At 38.8% G+C, this 22,684-nt stretch overlaps 1 protein-coding gene across 1 annotated transcript in view; it reads right to left on the reverse strand.

Moving 5' to 3' along the window:
• Positions 1-1,609: 1,609 nt before the first annotated feature.
• The window catches only part of WDR17 (WD repeat domain 17), a gene marked incomplete at its 5' end in the record, with an annotated part of 31,506 nt that continues 10,431 nt past the window's right edge, over positions 1,610-22,684 (reverse strand). Inside the window, 18 exons of the mRNA XM_010161948.1 lie at positions 1,610-1,729; positions 2,762-2,945; positions 3,129-3,224; positions 5,548-5,649; positions 6,652-6,754; positions 6,843-6,984; positions 7,699-7,810; positions 8,782-8,802; positions 11,251-11,390; positions 12,642-12,741; positions 14,637-14,728; positions 16,090-16,222; positions 16,592-16,656; positions 16,936-17,091; positions 19,668-19,793; positions 21,133-21,263; positions 21,370-21,519; positions 21,660-21,862. Coding sequence (XP_010160250.1) covers positions 1,610-1,729; positions 2,762-2,945; positions 3,129-3,224; positions 5,548-5,649; positions 6,652-6,754; positions 6,843-6,984; positions 7,699-7,810; positions 8,782-8,802; positions 11,251-11,390; positions 12,642-12,741; positions 14,637-14,728; positions 16,090-16,222; positions 16,592-16,656; positions 16,936-17,091; positions 19,668-19,793; positions 21,133-21,263; positions 21,370-21,519; positions 21,660-21,862 — 2,176 coding nt within the window. The remainder of the gene's footprint in view (positions 1,730-2,761; positions 2,946-3,128; positions 3,225-5,547; positions 5,650-6,651; positions 6,755-6,842; positions 6,985-7,698; positions 7,811-8,781; positions 8,803-11,250; positions 11,391-12,641; positions 12,742-14,636; positions 14,729-16,089; positions 16,223-16,591; positions 16,657-16,935; positions 17,092-19,667; positions 19,794-21,132; positions 21,264-21,369; positions 21,520-21,659; positions 21,863-22,684) is intronic.

A 22,684-nucleotide genomic window follows, 5' to 3' on the forward strand; every position in this document is an offset into this window, starting at 1 on the left:
ACTCCACAGGGTTAAACAGAGGAAAACATTTGCCAAATAGTACCTGCAAAAAGTAAATCATTCTGTTCCAGCATCCTAGTACATAGAAAAAGGTTTTTGTATAGGTTACAAAAGAGCTAAGCTTCCCCCCTCCCAATATATTCTTACACCACAAACCCTGTAATAACACTCTAGAACCTTGACAGAATGAAATTTTAACTTTTTAAAGAGGAAAAAAAACCCCAAACCAACCACTAATTTTTTAAAATTTCTTAACCTCAACCTTTTCCAGCATGCTGGCATTGTTATTCCTGGTTCAATGAGGGCATTGCTTATCTACTACTGAGGATTGTGTTCAGTAGGGTCTGCTAAAAGAGACCTTGGCTTATTTTCAGTTTTACAACACTTTCTCTAGAAATAGTTCTGCCCATTTTAACTGCAACTTCTTTACATTTTAGGTAACTATCAGGATTTTGAAATTTATCTTAAAGCAGAAGCAAAAAAATGTAACAACAAAGTAGATTTCTGCTTGTGTGCCACCAATTAAGCCAATAAAGAACATTCTAACCAAGGCATCTTTTCTACAGGCGAGTAATTCTGCTATTAACAATTATTCTTACTAATAATTCTTAAGCACAGGATTTGCTTTATGATTAAATTCCATACTACACACAGCTTTAAAATTTAAATATTCTTAGTATTCTATTGCCCTAATTTTCTTTCCATTTGTGCACAGCTTTAGTAAATAAAAATATATGCACAAGTATTTACTTCTGTTCCATCATATGTATATTTATAACTAATAGAAAATGTAAAAAGAAAGCAAGTATTTTAAATGTACATAACATTTAAATAATTTCAATACATCTGCTCTTTGTTCCTTACAAACCCTTTGTTTAAAAAAACAAAGAAAAAGTTTTATAAATACATTTTAGGTTCCAGTGGAAGTATAAGGGGGACAGTTGCCAAAGATGAACTTATTAGAAAATAGAATTTTATAATGTAGATATTCAAACCTATAAAAAAAAAATTAAACATCTTTACACTGCTATTAAAGCACAATAACTAATGGATGAACAAAATATTTTAAATTTTACTTTTGCTGTAGAATCCTGTGTGTAAAAATTAGTTAAAATTAAAAAAGGGGACAAAATGTGTGAAAAAGCCACAGGATTCCAGTCATTCTAAAACCAGGTTGCAGTAGTTATCAATAAAGTCATTCTCTTATTATGTATTTGAAATTGGGTATATGTATTCCACAGTTTGTTATCAGTATTTTGACAACGTGCAGATAGTTGCTTACCTCCTTTACGAGGCATCTGTTTACACAGAACTGACTGAAATATGTCTGTACTGCCTGACAACACTATTCTTGGTTATAAAAGACATGGCTGTCTATGCAAGTTTGAACTTCTGTTTTTCTTTGGATTCTCAAATAACTTTTTCTTTGGATTATCAACAAACACTTATTCAGAACTCCTTTTCTTACTCTCATTTTACAAAGTCCAAGTAATTGCCCTTCAGGAGGAGTCCACTGCCATCTTTTTGTCCTTTGACAATCAAGGTAAAGTCAGTATTATCCCCCAGAGCATTACTTTAAGCACTACAAACTACAGAGGAAAACATCTCTTCAAAATGGGTTAAGTCGTATTCCTGTTCCTAGTGGTGAAAAAGGATTCACTTTGGCCCACATCAAAGCATCATTCAGTGAAACAGCAGATTTTCCATCTTCCAGGAAGAACACTGGACCCTGTAGAGCAAAAATGTTTGGGGAGGTGGGGAGGGAAGGAAAAAGCGAGTAGAGATGTATTGTGTAAAGGTTACCACAACAGAAAGCACAACTTGTTTTATCTGAGAAGAACGTGAAAACCTGATTGACAACCATCATCCATGTTCATACAAAAACTGTACCCCACGACCTTAAAACTTTCATAATAGTTACACAGTATGTTATGTCCCAAAATCTTGAGACCCAACATTTCACAATCCTTGAATAGTTTTGTGTTGTGGGGGTTTTTTTGTTTTGTTTTGTTTTTTTAACAGCTGTGCTATCTCAGTTATTCCAGAGCTGAATTTAGCCTGAATTAGAAACTGAGGTAGCAAGTTTTTTTTCTTTGGAATACTGTGTCTGTCACTACTGTGTCACACATTTCATTGTGTCTGTCATTATCCGTACTGATCTGCGTGTTTCCCCATCTACAAAAAAATCCCAATATCACGCCTCCATGAAACACGGTGTCCACCTGCAGCCTGAAGATTAATTTCAAACGTTCACTACGAAAAGGACAAAATCCTCATTGATCTGATGGAATATGAGGTATTTGCCAATGTCTTCATTTGACAAAACACGGTCTCAAACCTGCAGTTCAGTTTAGGTGCCTTCTTAGAGAATTATGCTCTTTGAACTTGCTACTTAAAACTTGTAAACCCATGCAATTAGGCTACTGTACCTCAGCATGAAGGAGGTGATTTGTGAGCTGATCTGCATGCCTAAAGCTGTGCTGAGGCACTAGGCAATAAATTACATGCACTTTAGACCAAACCTCTGGCGAAGGAAATCTCTTTCCCATCACAATTAGTTTTGGATTGGGAAATGAGGCAATTATTTGATTGGACAATTTATGTAGCAGATGTCACCACTTCTCCTCTAACTTCTGCTACTGTGACAACAGGAAAAACATTTTTCCTACCAAATGATGGGAGCGGCCTTAGACTCATGGCAACCTCACAACTAGTCAAGGCTATCACTGCGAAAGAACCCCTTGGCTCTCTGAAGACATACCTGTATCCTTAGTCCTGTCAAGCAAGAGATGTGAACATCTGAATGACTAGGAAGGTTTGACCCAGTGACATAGTCCGGCCCAACCATTCCTTTCAGGGGCTCCTCTTGGATTCGCGACACAAGCGCTGAATACACAGTTCTTTGCGATTCAGACGGCGGAGTGCACAGCAACTCACTGGTAGGCCTTTGGACAAAAGACATGTTTTTCAACTATACACTTCAATTTGGGTTAGAAATTTACAGCCACAAGGTACTAATTTTTCACATTTCTATTCAGATTTTACAATGGAAATAAATACTGTATTTACAGCCACATATTTAAGTACTAATAGTCTCATTCATGGTAATTTTATATTTTTCCACCTACTTGTTTAATTGAGTACAAGCTCTCCACGCTTCTAGTTCCTCAGAAAGCTGTTCAATTTTCAGAGGTACGGATACTTCCCGTCTTTTTAAAAGCTGACTGAAAAGGAATGCAAATAATTAAAGTCCAAATTAATTCTAACAAGGAATATTTCCTTAAATCAAAACCAAGAGAGCCAGTAGTAATATTAAACTGTTTTTGATTGGATATGGAAATAACTTTAGAGAAATAAACTGACCCTTCATGATAATCACTGTATTAAACATTAGCGATATTAAATTACAGGATACTAAAGTGCTTTTAAAGTTTGATTTTACTTACCCCTATTTTCACATTGTTATTTAATCTTTCCTGTCTTTAATTACCTCCATATTTATTCTTTTGAAGCTGTTCTATATTTTAAGGCTATATGCATTCTTATTTCCTAATAAGGACAACTTTACTAAAATTAAGGGCCTGTTTTGCCTACTTATGGTGATAAAATAGGTATTCTAAAAATACACTTAGAGTAACATGGTTCAAAGGCTGCCTTGGGACAGCCTTGTTCCACCTGATTAGTTGTGGAAAACAATTTCAAAACCCTTGCAGTGGATGCATGTATTTGTTTATTAAGACATAAGGGACAGTTATTACCTGACCTAATTCAGCAAACTTCTAGTTGTGTTGGGATGCCTTAAAAATCTCCGTCTTAAACATTTAAGTGTTCAGTTTAAGATGGGCTGTAATCTAATAATCTATGAATCCTGAAAATATGGGGCAATCTGAGACAAAAATTTAGAATAGTTTTATTCTGTGGTTCTTGGAGTTCTGGGAAAACTTAAAGCTTGACAGCCAAGGTATCACAAACTGAGCTGGCTTGTTACTAGCCTATTAATTTTCCTATCAGAATAGCCCTTCTGTAAAAGCTTATATGCCATCATGTTGTTTTCAATACATAGGTCTGGTGGCTCAGCAAAGAAAGAGAAGTGAAAAGACCAGTCCCTTTCCCTCTTCCTTATGCGCTCACCAAATTTCAGAGGTGAGGATGGCTAAGAGGAAAGGAGTGCTGTCAAGCCACGTAATAGGGAAGAGTCAAAGAAAAGGGACAAATGCAGATCTAAGACGTTAGATTTGTGTTGTTTGATTATTCCTGGTAGGCAAGTCTCATAAAATAGCAGGAGGTGTAGGAAAGCTCACAATTCTTGTAAGATGTGAAAGGACTGGACAGATACGCAACAGTTATTCTTGATGAAGAAGTAAATTAGCTGAAATTGTTAGTAATGCTACAGTGGTCAGGTAGAGCAACTAATGGAGCAGTAGCCACTAGAATAACGCCAGCACCGCTTGCACTATGAAATCAGTGATGTCTTGGAGCTTGCCTCGCTCCTGAGCAAGTCAGGTAACGAAACCATAAGGATTTGACAGTCCCAAATTATGAAGAAGAAATGGAAGTTAGTCAGCTGATAGTAGTATTGTTATCAAACCAGACAGGAAGACTAAACAATTGTGGTTATACTCTGAGGAAGGAGTACTGTATGTAAGCCTGTTTTATTGACCAGCTAAGATAAATATCTTAATGATCTTCACCTTTTTCCTTTCAAGTCCAAGTTGGTTGGATCAAGTCCAAGTGGGTCAAGTGAGGTCAAGTCAAGTCAAATGTCCCAAGTGAAATCAAGTGGGTCAGGTCAAGTAGGGTCAAATAGGTCAGGGCAAGCCAGACTGGGCAGAGTCAACCTCAGTCTAGTCAAGTCAAGCGAGCTAAGTGAACTCATGCGAAGTAAGCAAGGTCAAGTCATTTGGGTCAGGCTGAGCTGGTTCGAGGCAGTCAAGTCTAGTCAGGCCAGGTCATGAGACTGTTTGGGATTGAACTGGGCTAAGTGGGCAGGGCCAGGCCAGGTCAGATCAATTGGGCCAGGTCACATGTATTAATGCCTGGGAATATTAGCTCACTGAGTAACAGAAGGTCAAGCCAGGTTTCTTGGTGGGAATCAAGCTATGAACTATAAGCCCAGTTACGAACTGTAAGTTCAAAGCTTGTCCTTGATGCTACTGAGCAAGTCTTGGCAAATGGTCTACACACAGATATAAAATCAGAACTGTTACAGGCAACATGTAATCACGCATGGCGATGGTGCTGAATATTCATCTACTTCTAGAAACTGTTTCTTACAGATCTAAGAGCTTGCCTGAAATTCGAGATTCACAATTTATTGCATGACCTCAAACTTCTACGTGTATAATGCATAAAGAAAGTAAAGACGGTTCTATATTACAGGCATGGGTATGCCCTTGTAACAGCACTGGGAACTCGGGTTTTTGTTTGGTTGTGTGTGAGTTTTGTTTGGTTGGGTTTCTTTGAGGGGTGGAGGGGGGAGTGGGACAACATGTGGCATACATAATAACAGGGACCGAGATTTCAGTGTTACTGAAAACATAATATTACCTTGTATACTCATAAAGCGCAGGTACAATGCTATTGTACTGTCTTCTGATAGCAAGTAAAGCACCAATGTAACCACACAAAATCAGTAACTCATTCCGAAATCTATAAATAGACAAGTATTAATCATAGAATCATAGAATCATAGAATGGTTAGGGTTGGAAGGGACCTTAAAGATCATCTAGTTCCAACCCCCCTGCCATGGGCAGGGACACCTTCCACTAGAAGGTGGAACAATGACAATATCATGAACAATAACAAGCATTTGTAAAACCATTAAGCAAACTCACATTCAGATTATAATTTTCAAACCTAATGTATCCATCCATCTTTTGTGGACAATATACGTTTGCTGATTATGCTGCCTTTCTGTGGGATGTAATTGTTAAAACTGACTCCATCCGATTTGTATGGATCTCAACATTTTAAATAGTATGTCCAGCACACAGTTATTAAGCACAATCACGTAAAGTTACAACAGCAGTGTCAGTCAGACTTTTTAATGTGATAAAGCTCTAAATGTAAATTAAGTGGCTGGACATATTACTGTGGCCTTTGGTTTTGCCAAGTTTCCCCACAGGCCACAGATAAGAGTTAAGCTTTTTGCTCCTTTTAGTTCACACACACACCTGAGCAGGCTCTCAGACCTCGCTTCAACCACCTATCATAAAGCTGAACCACAGCTAGCCAAATATTTTGGAGTTAATTCTGAGAGTGACAGCTCCCATTTCCTTAACAGTTTGACATAACCCCCCCCATTATCTGTACTACCACTGCTCTTTTTCTTCAAGAAACTGCAACCAGAGCTGATCAAAGTGAGATTCTTCAACTAAGACCAACATTCATTCACCCACTGTAAGCACCCCACAGAGAAAGAAGCAGTAAAATATCTTTTTTTTCTTGCTAAACCTAGAAAATTAGGAGAATTCCACCTTCTATTCTCCAGACTGGGCACTGGCCTGCTTGTTGCAATTTATCTGCACCCCTCCTTTGCTAAACAAAAAAAAGAGATACCAACAGTGTGCACCTAAATATTTTTTTAACTCCAAAAGTTTCCTTCAATGAGACTTCCACTTTCATAAGTAAGAAAAATAAAGCATACTCACTCACTACATTTATGCAACACCAATCGTTCAGTGCGTATATAACTTAGAAGATCAAGATACGGACAGACTGAATCTAAAGTCCAATCTGAGCCACAAAGTTGTTCTGTTGAAAAACAGAAGCAGAATTGTCTCAAGAGGCAAGCTACACAAACGACTTGTGCTTCAGAAGATTCCTTCCTCCAAGCACCTACCTTTCACATACTGAATGCCGATGGGGAGAGCCTTCTCAGGTTCTGCGCTCAACAGGTAGTACTTTATGGTCTCAAATATATCCCCATCTGCCTGAATAGTCTCTGCCAACCGCATACATTCTTCTACATCAGGAAGATGACACTGGAAAACAAAGATTTTGCCACAGAGTTATTGTAATGTTCAAACAACTCTCCGAGATGCCGAGCAATACTGAAGTTTGCACACAACAAGAAGATCAAACGCTCTGAAGAGTCCCTGGCTGGAGGACATACCTGCATGCCACACACATCTAGACTGGAGAACGCTACAGGAAGAAAAGGTTCTGTAACTTTCTGTAACAGCATCAGTTTCTACTGCTAATGTTCTTGTGAACTTTTTACTACTGCTTAAGAGATGTGCAGTCTGAGGTGAACATTAAGGGAGTTAGAGGGGCAGACCCTTCTGCTGCTGAAGAGGAAAGGGGGTATGAAGGAGATCACAGACATACGACATAAAACAATTCAGGATAGTACAGAAAGCTGATCTGCCAAGACATGATTAGGCTGCACTTCAGTGATGAAGGAGGTTACGAATCATACTGACAGGTAATTCAGAAGATTATAAGCTTTTTAGGAAGTAACCCTTTTCATGGAAAGACTACACACAAAGTAGAGTTAAAGAACTGAAGTTCATCTTGTGCAATACTGAAAATAAAGTCAATGAAGACGAAAAGAGAAAAAGAGGATATGTAACATATAAGACTGCTGGTGACAAATTCACCCTACAGATTTATCTGCCCTTCCGTTCCCTGAACTTGGGAAACAAATCAATATATAACCTCTTGTTAGCACTCAGGGAAATTCTTTTTCACTGTACCTTTTCATGCAGGTCATTTATTTCTGCTATGCATCCAGGGTAAAAAGCACACAATTTTACTAACTGCAGTTTATTATCAGGTATCATCATAAGAAGATCAGCTGCTAAATCCCTGCACAAACAAACAGAAAATGACATGTAGTTACTCTTGATGGTTTGTAATAGGAGGAAACACTGTTTTTTCTTTATAAAAGGAATGCAAAAGAGTTTACAGGGAAAAAACCTACTATTTACAGAAGCAACCTCAGTCTAAGACTATTTTGGTGCAATATATGCGGCTTAATCTATTCATCATTTTTGGGAAGTCAGGTGTTAATTTTCTGTTGCTTTAGTTGGTTGTATTAAACAGCTGTGCAACCCTCAAGCATCAGAACCACCACAAAGTGAGATGGAAGCATGTGTGAGCAGGGATGGGAAGGGAGAGTAGGACCTAGCCAATTTGAAAGAAGGAAAGCTAATGTGTTACTGTGGCTCTGTCTCACGAAATCATCCTCAAACTTCCAGGATTCTACAGCTCCATGAAATCAGCATAAAGCATCTCTCAGCCATCTAGAATGGCTGGTGTTTCTGTGACATTATAGAAGAGAGATTATACAAGAAAAGAACATGATACGTATTTTCATCTTTCTGAAAGGAGAATTTGTTTTAGCAGACTGACATTTCTAAATATTCCTAACTTTTTACCATATGTCACTCCCTCCTTAACACAACCACCAGCTGGAGGACGCTCATGTAAATATTAAGAAGTTATTTGGAAACAATTATACTACTGAGCTTTTAGTAACTGATTATTCTGGTTGTCCTGCAACTCTTCTGTTCAGGCAGACAGCATTTCTTCTGGCACCCACAAGACTGACTTGCCCCTGTGTAAGACAAAACCTCCTGCCGAGTTCCTCTAGACTTTCAGAATGCGGTCCTTGGCTTAAAAATGTTCAGGTAAGCTACTGTGCAATTTGGAACTGCTTTCTATCCCACTTTCAAGTATTAGCATAATTAAAAAAATGAGAACACTTAGGTTAAGCTTATTTTTAGTATTAGTAAAGTCAAACAGTTTTCAAATCTCTCTATAAGCAAGCAAAATACCTGTATCCAAGTGATGGAAAGCTAAAAGGGAGACATCGGAACAGTAATGAACAAAACAGTTTTGTAATTTGCAGAAGAAAAATCTAATAGAAAATAATTAAACTAGAACAGCAAATCTAAGGGTCAGGTTAACCTACTTTAACAAGAACAAAATAGCTTTCAAATGCCTTTTGACAACGAAAAGAATCTAATGCCACAAGGTCTTTGGAAAATCTCTTATACTATCACCGTGCAATGGCCACTTTCCCAAGATACAGAAAGGCTCTTTCAGAATACAGGGTATTTCACAACTTCTAAAACTATTTTCAAGATTAGTTACTCTCATGTATGCATCTTCACAGGCAATTTAAACATTTTAAAAAGGAATTAGGAATTGCTTAGCCAAAAAAACTGAAATCAACTGTTTAAAGAAATCCAAAGAAGCCCTCACATAATGGCCTACAAACTGTGTTACCTTGAATGTTTTTTTTAAGAATCAAACTGAAGACACTGTCAATATAAAGAATAAAATCAAGTGGCTGAGCCTGCATATGCAGAATTTCATATCTCAGGTAAAATACCATGAGCCTTCTGAATAGCAGAAGGTTGCTTTTAACAGTGTTGAGGTTACAAACACAAACAAAATGAAAATGATGTTCTTAAACACTCAGCATTTTCCCAAGGCTGTAGATTTGGGAAGTTTGGGAAGGGCATGAATGTTTATAGCTTTGATTTTTTTTAATTTTAATTTCATATTTTAGATTACTTCTTTGAAAAAAAAAAAAAAACAAAACAACACCAAAAAAACCCCCCAACGCCCAACAACCTAAACCCCAAAAACATGCCACCATTAACTGATTTCATTACTAACCCATCAAGCTTGGTATTCCCTGAGGTGTCTACAATTAAGTGTGTCTCTACATTGAGACGTTCCCGTTGATGGATATCCCTAAGCATAACAACCAGTAAAAGCAAAAAGGGAGCCCTGCTCTTATCAGAGGCCCTTGAATCCCAGCTTCCCCACACATGATCTTATACATGAGGTGGACCAAAGGGTACTATGCTGTGCCAGTATCTCTGTATTACAAAAGATGAAGAGACTCGTGAACCTCTGATCTTTTCATACAGAACAGAAAAACGTGGTGCAATGGCTGCAAACGAGAATCTAGGATGGCAGGCTGTAGTTGTAACAGGTGTTCAGCACAGCATATGAAACCCACTGACAAATGCAAATCTTGGATTTGTCAAAAATCCCATACTTGGGCAATACGCAGTACACCCATTAAAAACTTTATCAGGTATGCCCACGTAGACTTCCGTGTACACATGCCATAAGTTTGTAGTTTTACGTACATATATGTAAATGCCATACTATGTAAGTTCTTGTTACAGCACTGAGATCAGAAGAAGCTTTTGTTATGGAACGGGAAAAAGATATACACATTTTTTCTTAACTCCATGTCCAGCGCTTCCTATCAGAGGCTACTCCTCACAAGGAAGGCAGGGAGATCAGAGAAAGAACTTCAGAGACTTTAAAAGCTGCAGAAGGGGTTGCCAAAACAACCCTGTTAGAACTGGTGCAAAGCTAAATCATTTCAAAACCAAAGCAGCAAGTCATCTGTTTCTTATCTTTTTCCACAGTGCTTCACTGTCTAATGCTCTGTAGAGAGGAGTTCCACTAGGTTTTCAGGCTACCTCTAGATGCTGAGGCAAATACCAACTGTAGCAGAAAAATTGATGCTTAATTGCAATATCTGTTGAAGTACGTACTTCCTAAGACATGCTAATGCCAAAGCACCTGTACAGCTGCCAAATATACCGTAGGAAGATTTTCTGCTTTTCACTGGTAGACAAAACCCAGAGCAAAACTGTATCTGTCAAAGTAAAACCACTACAAGGAGGAAAATAAAATTTAGCAGAGATTAAGTTTCCCCTGTACGCAACAGAGAAACAACCTACTCCTGGAGAATTAAGCAGTAATTCTGTTTCATCCTTAAATCTTGTCAGCTGTCTTGTATTCCCAATACCAATATAAAACAGTTCCTCAGCCTCTTCAGTTTTTATTTTTTTTTCAATCAAGTACTTAAATGCCACTTCACAGATCCTACTTAAGCTTCTGTTCCTTTTGACTGTAATTCAGTTCTAGCCTTACTTTGTCTGAAGCAGTCATTTTTACTCATCACGGACTAAGACTTACTAGGCCACCTATTGCCCAAGTATCTAGATTTTTTCCAGTGGGTTTCATACTCTGACAGCTACACTTCTCTCATTTACAATGCATACATAATGTATTTTGAGATTAAAGCAGTACATTTGCATACCCTGTGCTTCAAAGGTCTAATACAGCAATTCTTATTCAAGCTGCAATTCTTACTCTACCTGCCCATGGTGGTTTGGTGTCTATTTAAGTTGTATTCTGAAACATCTTAATCATTTTGTCAGGGGGGAGGGGAAAAAAAATAAATCTTCTTTGGATTAAGACATTCTTACCATGTTGTTACTGTCATACATTTTCTTGCTAGTAATTCTAGGGCATAATGTGTTGCTTGTGCTGCACTTTCTCCTAAGACAGTACCCACACTGATTGCCAACTCCAGTTCATTTCCACGAATCAGGTTTGCCATCGCAAGCTTGCTCAATGAAAGAATTATATCATTAAGAGACACAAGCATTTTGGGGGATTCACCACATTGAGCATACGACATTCATTTATAAGAATGCTTTTACAGAAGGACAAAATATGCATTAATTAAAGCAACTTTATATAGAATTTGGGTCTCTTGAACAAATAAATAATTGTGTACCATCTATTAATCAATTCAAATAACCAAATAGGTTTCCTTTAGCTGAATCTTTCTTTATTCAACCAAAGTGATTTCATAAACATCATATCTAAAAAGCATGACAGCAATTCCTTCTTTAGCTTTGAGTACATATTTCACCTCTACTTTGGTGAAAGGAGACTCAAAAAAACCCCCAAACCAAAAAACCAGGAAGGAGACTCCTGTTCTTACCCACTCTGAGCAATTGGAGTTGCTGATAGGCATAGCTAAACATTAAACAGTAAAAGGTTACACAACAGCTTGAAATAGGTCTGTTTTGAAACACAGACATTAACTGATTATCGTTTTTTCTCTGAACAGCCCATTAAGATGGAATTTTACTCATTTGGGGGGATAGAGGAGGAAGAACATGTGAGTTAAGCAACAACAAAATCATAGAAACACAGAATGGTTTGGGTTGGAAGGGACCTTAAAGATCATCTAGTTCCAACCCCCCTGCCATGGGCAGGGACACCTTCCACTAGACCAGGTTGCTCCAAGCCTCGTCCAGCCTGGCCTTGAAGACAATCCAGAAAGAATGAGAAAAAGAAACAATTTGTGAAACTACAAACAGAATTAAAACCTAACTGTTTCCTACATGTCAACCCTATGTTTGTACTGAGGGGTAGGCTTTTTTCCTATTTACTTCACCATTTAGACTGCAAATTCTTCAAGAAAGAGATAGCATTTTTGGTAGCACAATGACGTTCTGGTTCTGAATGGTTTTTAGTTACTGTAAACAGCAACACCCATGTGTACATGTAAGGTATTAGGTACCTTATATTTTCTAATGTAACAAGATACTTTATATACAAAAATACAATTAAATTATATACTACTGTCTGTGCATGAGAGAGATCTTGAATTCCATAGAATTAGGGGAGTTCTGCTAACTTCAGTATTGTAAGAATCAAACTCTCTCTATAAATATATACAAAGAAAACACCAAGTATTACGTTTAAGAGTGTGGTACACACATTTTAGGAAACACTTAACACATGGAGATGTAAAAAGGAAGCCAGTGTTGGCCTTTCCATAGTTAAAGAGAAAAAAAATTACCTCTATATTTTCAACAGCCAGATGGCAACATGCTGCAAGCACTGCATGGCCATCCTGGAAATACCATTCTGCCAGTTCTTTACTGACCTTGTGCAGCAGCCTGCAAGAACAAAACATGAATTCTGCAGTGTCACTTAAAAGTTGGAGTTGCTGGGCTCTCATGTACAAGTGACCACATTTGCTTCTGTATCCTAGAACTTCTATATTTGACTTAAAATGACACCACTAGTTCTCAAAATGCAATCTGTTTGAGCTTCATCCACTAAAGTTGGTGCATATTCACGGTGGATCAGTTTCCTAAATCTAAATCGGTATGGAAATGTTTCTTCAGATTGACAGCAGAAAAATCCAATAGTCGGATACTCACTCGCTACCTGTGAGCTCTGTATATCTCTAATTTCTCAAAAAATGCACATGTAAATGAAGTAACTACACAGTCTTCACACTGCTTTTCTTTCTACACATATAACTTGACAATGTAAGGTTTTGAGCACTGTTCTAAACAAGAAGAAACGCATGGTTTCTTTTACGGGCACACACAATGAAAATACGGCCATGAGTGTATATTGTCAGAAACTTCACTGAGATAAACAGCAAAGCTTCAGGAAGAGAATCACAGAATCATTTAGGTTGGAAAAGACCTTTAAGATCGTCAAGTCTGACTGTTAACCTGCATCTGCCAAGTCCACCACTAAACCATGTTCCTGAGCGCCTCACCTGCATGTCTTTTAGACACCTCCAGGGATGGTGATCCAACCACTTCCCCGGGCAGCCCGTTCCAATGTCCTATAACCCTTTCAGTGAAGAAATTTTTCCTAATATCCACTATCTAAACCTCCTCTGGTGCAACTTGAGGCAGTTGCCTCTTGTCCTATCACTTGTCACTTGGGAGAAGAGACCAACACCCACCTCTCTGCAACCTCCTTTCAGGGAGTTGTAGAGAGTGATAAGGTCTCCCCTCAGCCTCCTCTTCTCCAGGCTGAACACCCCCAGCTCCCTCAGTTGCTTCTCACAGGACTCTTGCTCCAGACCCTTCACCAGCTTCCTTACCCTTCTCTGGACACAGTCTAGCACCTCAATGTTTCTCATAGTCAGGGGCCCAAAACTGAACACAGCATTCGAGGTGCGGCCTCACCAGTGCCAAGTACAGGGTGACAATCATTTTCCTAGCTCTGCTGGCCACACTGTTCCTGATACAGGCCAGGATGCCGCTGGCCAACTTGGTCACGTGGCCACACTGCTGGCTCACATTCAGATGGATGTTGACCAACACTGACAGGTCCTTTTCCACTGGGCAACTTTCCAGCCACTAAAACAGACTCCCACCATGATACCTGCATTCTTGGCCTTCCTCCTGATTCTTATCCATAAACCCTCAACCCTGCTGTCATCATCATTAAGCTTTAGACAACCAAAACACTCCCTAACACACAGGGCTACCCCACCACCTCTCCTTCCTTGACTATCCCTGTCAAAAAGTTTATAGCCATCCATTGCAGCACTCCACTTGTGTAAGTCTTCCCAGCATGTTTCCAAGACTGAAGCTATACCATAGTTTTCCTGCTGTGCAATGGCTTCCAGCTCGTCCTGTTTGTTGCCCATGCTGCATGGGCAAACAACATGCATAAAACATAAGGTCTCACAGATACTTGCTAATGTTAAATCTTAATCTACTTGCCAAAAGTTCTACATTAATATGTTCTATATTTAAGCATATTTAAGTGCATAGGACTGCACCTTAAATATCAAGCAAATGAAAAGAATAGTTATAATACACATATATGAAAAATCCATTTGGTTTCAGACAGAGGCAGAACAGGGGAATTATTCAGTGTAGCATCAGTTAGTAACTACCAATTAAGTATAGAAGATGTAATGTTTTGTTGTCCAGTTCTACATTGCTGATGCCAAGTTAAACCACTAAGGTTTATCTCCCTTGATGGCTTTACATTCTGCACCAAAATGAGGCTTTAGATATAAACTAGAACAACTTACTTGTTATAATCATCTGTATTGTTTCCACCAGGATTTGAAGATCCACCTGCTGTGGAGAGTGGTGACACCTGTATATTTCCCTCACAAGCTGCCTAGAAGTGAATAAAAAAATAAATCAATCAATGCACCAATCAAACTGAATACAAATGTGATTTTTCAACAACAAAAAAATGATCTAGAAAAAACCTCCTAAAGCCCAACCAATGAACTCTTTCATAGCTAAGTCTTAGACTAGTTTTATTCAGCCATACAAGAAATTCAACAGAAGCAAGAGACCTCTTCCTTCCTATGCATTTTGTACAGGATTTTTCCAGCATTTGGATATGCTAAAAACGGACAGTGAGGGCCTCGGCCTTGATTTTTACACCCCAAGGAGCAAGTGGCTGCGAGTGAAGGATGAACTCCATAGATCCTTATCAGTGGGTATACCAGCAAATCTAGAAAGGTTTATATAGTGGCATAAGCTGATCCTTCTTCATGTCTGGTAATTATTTCTCACATTAAACGAGAAGAGATCATTGTGCGTAAAAAGGAAATTCATATTTAAGGTGCAGGTGGGATAACAACATTAAAGCGCGGGGCTCAATTAAAAGGGAAAGTAAGTCCTGGTATTTTACTGCTTAATATTATCCAATTAAACCATTGAGACAAAGACTATTCTATGAATTGTAATAAAACCGATCCATGCAGTGTATCTCTTCCAAGAAAAAAGAAGAACTTTCTAAAGTTTTAAGGTGCTATAAGGTTCAAACATTAACTTGTTAAATTTAGGCATACCTCAAAGTTCCATTCTGTGCACTATTCACAGCTACTAATAGAAGAACAACAAAATACAGATGATTTCTAAAGGACAGTTCATATGCATTAATAAAGTTCTTATCTGTGAGGCAGCTGAAATGCAGAAATTACTCAAAAAGAATAAAGAAATGGTGATAAAGTGGAAAAAAGCATCAGTCTCACATTTTGTGCACCCTTTAACTGCGTTTACATCAGGAAGCAGAAGGAATATACGTGCTTTTGGTAATCTCTTGTACGGTTTTTTGCATTACTTTAAAAGATTGATTTCCCGTACTACTGGAACTGAGCAGTTTCACCAAATATTCTATAGGAGTAGTATAACCAAGACCTCAGTAAGAAATGCAAGAGAAATCCTACATGTCTTAGATATAAAGGGCAATACTGCCTGATGAAAACCAGGTTAATTTTCTACTTCAACCAAAAATGAATACATCAGTTTTCATTATGAGAATCTGATTGCAATTTGGAAGAATCAGACTTAAAATCTGTATGATTTCTGCATAAAAATTGGTTAATACAATATGAAGTAGGGTACCATTATTTAGCCTTTTCGCGAAGGTGAACAGAGCTAGACTTTTAAATATGCTTGTCATCTTCAGCGTTAGAAACGAATAGCTAAATATATCTCCCGCACTGCTGTGTGAAACTGTCATACCTGTGCAACAAGCAGAGCCTCTTTAAGCTGGCCTCTTGAAGTAAAGAAAGAAACCAGTTTCTTCACATCGCCAATAGCTACACAGTACGGAATGACATCATCATTTTCTTCCTGAATTAACTGATCAGCTCTCCTAATTAAACAAATGAATAAACAAACAAGAAAGAACTACATATATAACGGAACACTAAACTTATCTCTATGGTATAGGTGATGGATGAAGCCATATGAAGTTCACTGAAACCCATCTGCCTTTCCAGACCTCAGAAGACTTGCAAACTAAAGAGTTTCCAGTTAAATCTGCAATCTATGCTCAACTCTAACTTGATTCTTGTACACAAAAGGGTTGTTGAAACCCTCCACAGTTCCATCCCGAAGCTTGCGAAACAAAAAGTAACATCACTAGAACGCTGTGACAAAAGCCAAGTACAACTGATGTTACTATCCATCCTTCCTATTTGTCTGTCCTTTTATGGACAGCATCTTAGTTTTATTACCTTACCTTTGCATTAACTTCCTCCAATACTTCATCGATACACCAGGTGCAACTGAGAGAGCTTTGTCCCACTAGAAGAAAGCAGCAATACATTTAAGCTGGTCATTTTCTTTTGAGAAACAGCTGTATTTTTAACTAGTTTCATGTTTCGTCCGTTAAAAATAAATTTGTCAAGAGGCTAAATAAGGAATGAGCTATGTATTAGACTGCATATGTTAAAAATAACTGAAGGAAGACTGCTGTTCTCCAGACTTGTCACCCATATTGTTGCTACCCCATCTTTGCTGCAGTAGCTGATTTTCAGAAACCTGCATATTTTATTCTTCTTCAACAATGTTTTGGTATCTTACCTCTCCAAGTTCTACCATTAGTTCACAGTATCGCTGGATTTGTCCTAATCTTAAATGTATTTCTGCAGCTTCTTTAAGCCTCTCCTCTTTGCTTGGTGCACCAATACCACCTCCAAACTTGGACATTTTTACTGTTGTCAGTTCTTGTGCCTTGGACTGAAGGAGGGAAAGTTAAAAAAGCTTTTTAAAAAAGTACAGTTCCCTGTGATGAAAACAAGTTTTCTGAAGTACAACTAGTGTCAAGCATTACACTGGAATATAAAGGCTACCATTTAAGAAAAAAAATCTTTTTGAGAAAAGGCTAATCGAAAGAGATTACAATGAGATTATAGTGAACTAATTAGAAGATCTTACAATGAGATTACAGTGATCTATTTATACTGTTAAAGTAACCATGTCAGTGTTTTGTTGAGCACATACCCATTTTCCTCAATTATCTTCCTTTAATCTTTTATAGATTTTTTTATTCTTAACCATTTTCTCATATGTAACAGCAATTCACCCAGATGTCAATCATAAAAATCTAAATATCTTTGAAATTTCAAAATATTATTTGTGAACATAAACCAGAGCTGGAAATCATACTTATAACCATTGTAACGATGTCCAAATAAAGAAAGAATAAAGACAGTAGGCTCAACCTGTGTCCTGATCTGTTTTACCCCATTAACCTTTTGACCAATAAATGATTTATATTCCCAACAAATGCAATTTTTGTATTAGTTGAAGAGATAAGACTAAATTTCTCCATCAGGCAGTGTTTGAGAAACAAGTTGCAACAGGATCACATTTTAAAACAACATAAACCAACCAACCCAAAAAACCAGCAGCAGAAGGAGTGTAGTTTCATTTTAAGAATTCTCAGTTTAACACTCATCAATGCACGTGAGACAGCATTTCACTATTCATGGCTGTACCATACCACACAGAGGACAGAGAACAAACTCTGCAGTTTACTTTGGGGAAGAATGCAATGTAGACCAATGGCAGCTGCCGAGCAAGGCAAAGGATCTGGGTCTTTTTTAAACAAACTCTGTTCCTTTTTTTTTTTTTTTTCACCTGTCCCTTTTATCTTTTTTATCATTTTCATGCCAAAGTCTCCAATATATCCTCTCTGTTTGCTAGAAACAGAAAGATACACTTGCTCTAGGTCCCTACTTCATCTTGAAATCTCTAGATGCTACAATTCTGTTATGTAGTTTCCTAAGGAAAAAATGTTATTAGCAGTCATACACAAGAAGCCAGCATCACCCTACCCTTGCTTTCTCTTAAGGCTCTCAAGCAAGATTCTGAGTCAGCAAAAAGAGCACAAAATGCTCTAGGTCACCTAAGTTATGAATACATGAAATCATGTGCAGGGGTAATCGGACCACTTCCACTGCATGAGTCAAGAATTAACTTCTTCTCACCCAGTCAGTCTGAGAAAACTGGGCTATGGACACAGAAGGACGGAAGGGCACACACAGAGCTTCACAGTATTAACAGAGCAGCTGCTATTATTACAATTGATATCACCAATACAAAAATTCCATCCCTTAAGGGGCTTAAGGTATGTAGAACACTCAAGAGTCTGTGATTTTGCAACACAGACAGACTGCAACAGCAAACAACAGGTGATAGCTGGCAGCTATTTAGCCCTGGGGCTGGCCAACGAGGAGTTACGTGCTTCCTGATCCATAGCAATAGGTATCTTCCCTGTATTTGCAGCCCAGACATTAGAGGAAGGGATTGTTTAGTATCCCTATGAAGTGCCTGACAGAATCATGTATCTCCATATTCTGCATAAACTGTCTGTCTGCTTGCACATTCATATATGCAGCTACTAGTAAATTTGTGGCCTAGTACTTGAATTTCACATTCACATCTGAGTTGCTCTGCAGCTGCATCTCTCTATTAATGACTGGTTCTGGCTTTTCCACTCCTTCTTCCAGACAGCTACAGAGCATGTTTCTGCTGACTCTCCTCCGTTTTCAGACCCGAATTCCCCTGTCCCTGCATCTGAATGTAAATATAACTTTGTGCTTATACAACCAAATAGGTCAACTTTTAAATTCGATAAAGTACCATCTATGTATATAACAGGGAAGAAACTCACTTCATAGTTCAAGCTGTAGTGATGCTAGCTTTGCAATTTCTTTTCATGATTTTGAAAACTGCTTTTCCAGTTAATAACTGTAACTTAGCATTTTAACATTGGGCATGCATGAAGTGACGCAGACTTAGCTAGATGCTACTGTTGTATTGCACTTGTAATGCACAGAGAGCTGACACTGCACTGATATCTTTGAACACGAAATAAACTGTGATCCTTTTGTAAAGCATTAAGTAAAGCAGCCTTCCAGTACCTGAAGGGGCTACAGGGAAGCTGGGAGGGGACTTTTTACAAGGGCCTGTAGTGACAGGACCAGGGGGGATGGGTTTAAATTGAAAGTGGGGAGGTTTAGATTGGATATCAGGAAGAAGTTCTTCCCGCAGAGGGTGGGGAGGCACTGGGACAGGTTGCCCAGAGAAGCTGTGGATGCCCCACCCCTGGAAGTGTCCAAGGCCAGGCTGGATGAGGCGTGGAGCAACCTGGTCTAGTGAAAGGTGTCCCTGCCCATGGCAGGGGGTTGGAACTGGATGGGCTTTAAGGTCCCTTCCAGCCGAAATCATTCTGTGATTCCGTAAGTGTTATTGTTAGAGCGTGAAGTGCTATACGGATTAACAGCCATTTTCACATATGCCTCACTTACCATTCTATATCTAATGAGATGTTTCATATGCATAATTCCTTTGCAGTAGTTTTGTGGAAGCAAACTGTCATCCTGTCCCTTTATTACAGCTACTAAATCCCACAAGTTTTTGCTGCCTCCTGGAGGCTAAAATTGTTAGGGAAGAGAAAAGGTTGTGTTATAGTAATGTTCAAGAGAGAAATTAAACTTACATTTAATTTAAACATCGAAAACCATTTGCCAGTTAATTCCAAGAAACACAATTTCAGACCATTTCAGTATTAGAAGCTTTATAGTAATGACATGAATTAGTTCAAGATACTACAACTCCTTCAGTCTTCTTGAAGTCTGTGAAGATACAGCAAGATCCATGAATATTTGGTTATGTGGGAACACAGTTGAGCTTGTATTCCTTTTGCTCCCCAAGGAATACAAGCCATCTGGTGGCTACTGCTGGCATAAAACAACATTCAGATGCTGAGATGCAGGAGCTCCCCCAGTACTGTGTAAAGCAAATGTGTGGGCCAGGTAAAAAACAACTTCAAGGCCACTGTCTGGTGGCCTTAGTATGGTGGTATATCTTATATCTTAGTATATCTTAGTATGGTGGATGAAAAGCTGGACAAGAGCCGGCCATGTGCGCTGGCAGCCCAGAAAGCCAGCTGTATCCTGGGCTGGATCAGGAGAAGTGTGGCCAGCAGGGCGAGGGAGGGGATTCTGCCCCTGTACTCTGCTCTGGTGAGACCCCACCTGGAGTGCTGCGTCCAGCTGTGGAGCCCTCAACATCAGAAGGATATAGACCACTTGGAGTGAGTGCAGAGGAGGCCACGGAGATGATCAGAGGGCTGGAGCACGTTTGCCATGGGGACAGGCTGGGGGAGTTGGGCTGTTCAGCCTGCAGAAGAGAAGCAGCCTTCCAGTACCTGAAGGGGCTACAAGGAAGCTGGGGGGGAGGGACTGTTTCCAAGGGCCTGTAGTGACAGGACAAAGGGTAACGGGTTTAAATTGAAAGTGGGGAGGGTTAGGTTGTATATCAGGAAGAAGTTCTTCCCACAGAGGGTGGGGAGGCACTGGGACAGGTTTCCCAGAGAAGCTGTGGGTGCCCCATCCCTGGAAGTGTCCAAGGCCAGGCTGGATGAGGCTTGGAGCAACCTGGTCTAGTGGCAGGTGTCCCTGCCCATGGCAGGGGGCTTGGAACTGGGTGGTCATTAAGGTCCCCTTCCAACTCAAACCATTCTATGATTCATTCTATAATATTAAACTTTAGAATGACACACATAACTGTATATGTACAAAAACTTGCAGACCATCAAGCTGATTTTTTCTTAAATAAATTTTAAGCACTTTTACTGATCTAACATATGACTCAATCCTTCTGTAGAACAAGGACAATGGTTTAACATTCAATGAGGTCTAGAAGGGAATAATTAAAAGCTTAAAAAAAAAAAATCATTAAACGTTTTCCCTAAGTTTGAAGAATACTTACTGAAAAACACTCTGAAAACCACCTTAGTTTTTTTCCTCGAGGATTTCCTGTCAATTTTTCCACTTCTTGTTTAATATCCCGGGAAACCTTACCGCACAACAAAGGAGGAGCACCAGATTCCACAGCACGATCTAACACACACAAAGATTTATACATGAAAATAAATAAATAAATGAAAACAAGAAAAAAAGAACAGCATACAGAAAATTAAAATAAACGTATATATAATTTACTTACCTGTATTACCAATAATCTCATCCCAACATCTATCTGCTAGGATATTTATTTGCAGAGGGTTTATAAGAGGTGTCAATGACCAGAGTCTCACTGTGGAGTCACGAGAGCAAGATGCCATAGTAAATGGACGACTAGGATGACATGTTAATCCTAGTAGAGAAGGCATTTTAAAATGTAGTCAAATAATTAAGTTTATCTAATTACCAGTTTGAGTAAATTATTCTTTTTAATTCTAAAATATTTAAAAATGCATTTCCATGCAGAAATAAAACAAAATTTTAAAATATTACCATATACATCTGCACCATGATCATAAACTGTGTCCAAGCATGTTCCATCTCTTGTGTCCCAGACTCGAATTGTATAGTCCCAACTGCCAGATATTAGAAGGTAAGGAATTTCAGGATTCCACATCAGGCCCCGTACTGGAGCTGTATGCCCACTAAGAACACTTATACAAGCATCCTGTGTATAATCCCATATTCGAACAGTCCTGGAAAAGGATAAGAGACCTGTGTCCATCAAATCACTTACTGAAATATGGGAATCTCTCTCTATTTCAGCAATATTCTAAGCTTCAAATTTATCAGAATATTTATTTGCAGTGTGTCTATAGAAATTGTAATAGGAGGGGACGGAGCGATGCCCTTCATGTTTAGGATGGGGTACAAAATACACCAAAACTATTCCGTCCATCACATCGTCTTCCAAAATCTCACATGCATCATTATCTTACATGTCAGCGAGGGGAAAGAATTTTGCCCATAATCCTGCATGTGTAAAAAATTTGTCTGCTAGGACTCCCAAGGGGAAAAAAAGAAAGAAAACCAAAGCAAACTCATAAGATCTATCTTTCCCATGGCTTTAACAGCCCTCTAACAACCTAGCAAACTACAGATCTGTTCCTCTAACCTCAATTCCTGGAAAAATTATAGAGAAGATCGTACAGGGTACTACTAGTGAAAGTCATTTAAAGAATAACGCGATCATACGGCACAGTCAACATGGGTTCACAAAGTCCTGTTTAACTAGCTGGTATCCTCCTGTAAGGTCACCTGCCCAGTGGCTGAAGGGAAGGTGGTAGATGTATTTTTTCTGGATTTTTGCAAGTCTTTTGATACTGTCCCTCACAGCATCCTTCTGGACAAGTTTTCCAGCTGTGAGATAAGCAGGTTCACGGTGTGCTGGATGAAGAACTGGCTGAGGGGCAGAGCTCAAAGGGTTGTAGTGAATGGGGCTACATCTGGCTGGCAACCGGTCACCTGCAGTTTTCCTCAGGGTTCAATTCTAGGGCCAGTTCTGTTCAATGTATTTA

Source organism: Eurypyga helias, unplaced genomic scaffold, assembly GCF_000690775.1.
Source record: "Eurypyga helias isolate BGI_N326 unplaced genomic scaffold, ASM69077v1 scaffold7822, whole genome shotgun sequence".
Taxonomy (NCBI): domain Eukaryota; kingdom Metazoa; phylum Chordata; class Aves; order Eurypygiformes; family Eurypygidae; genus Eurypyga; species Eurypyga helias.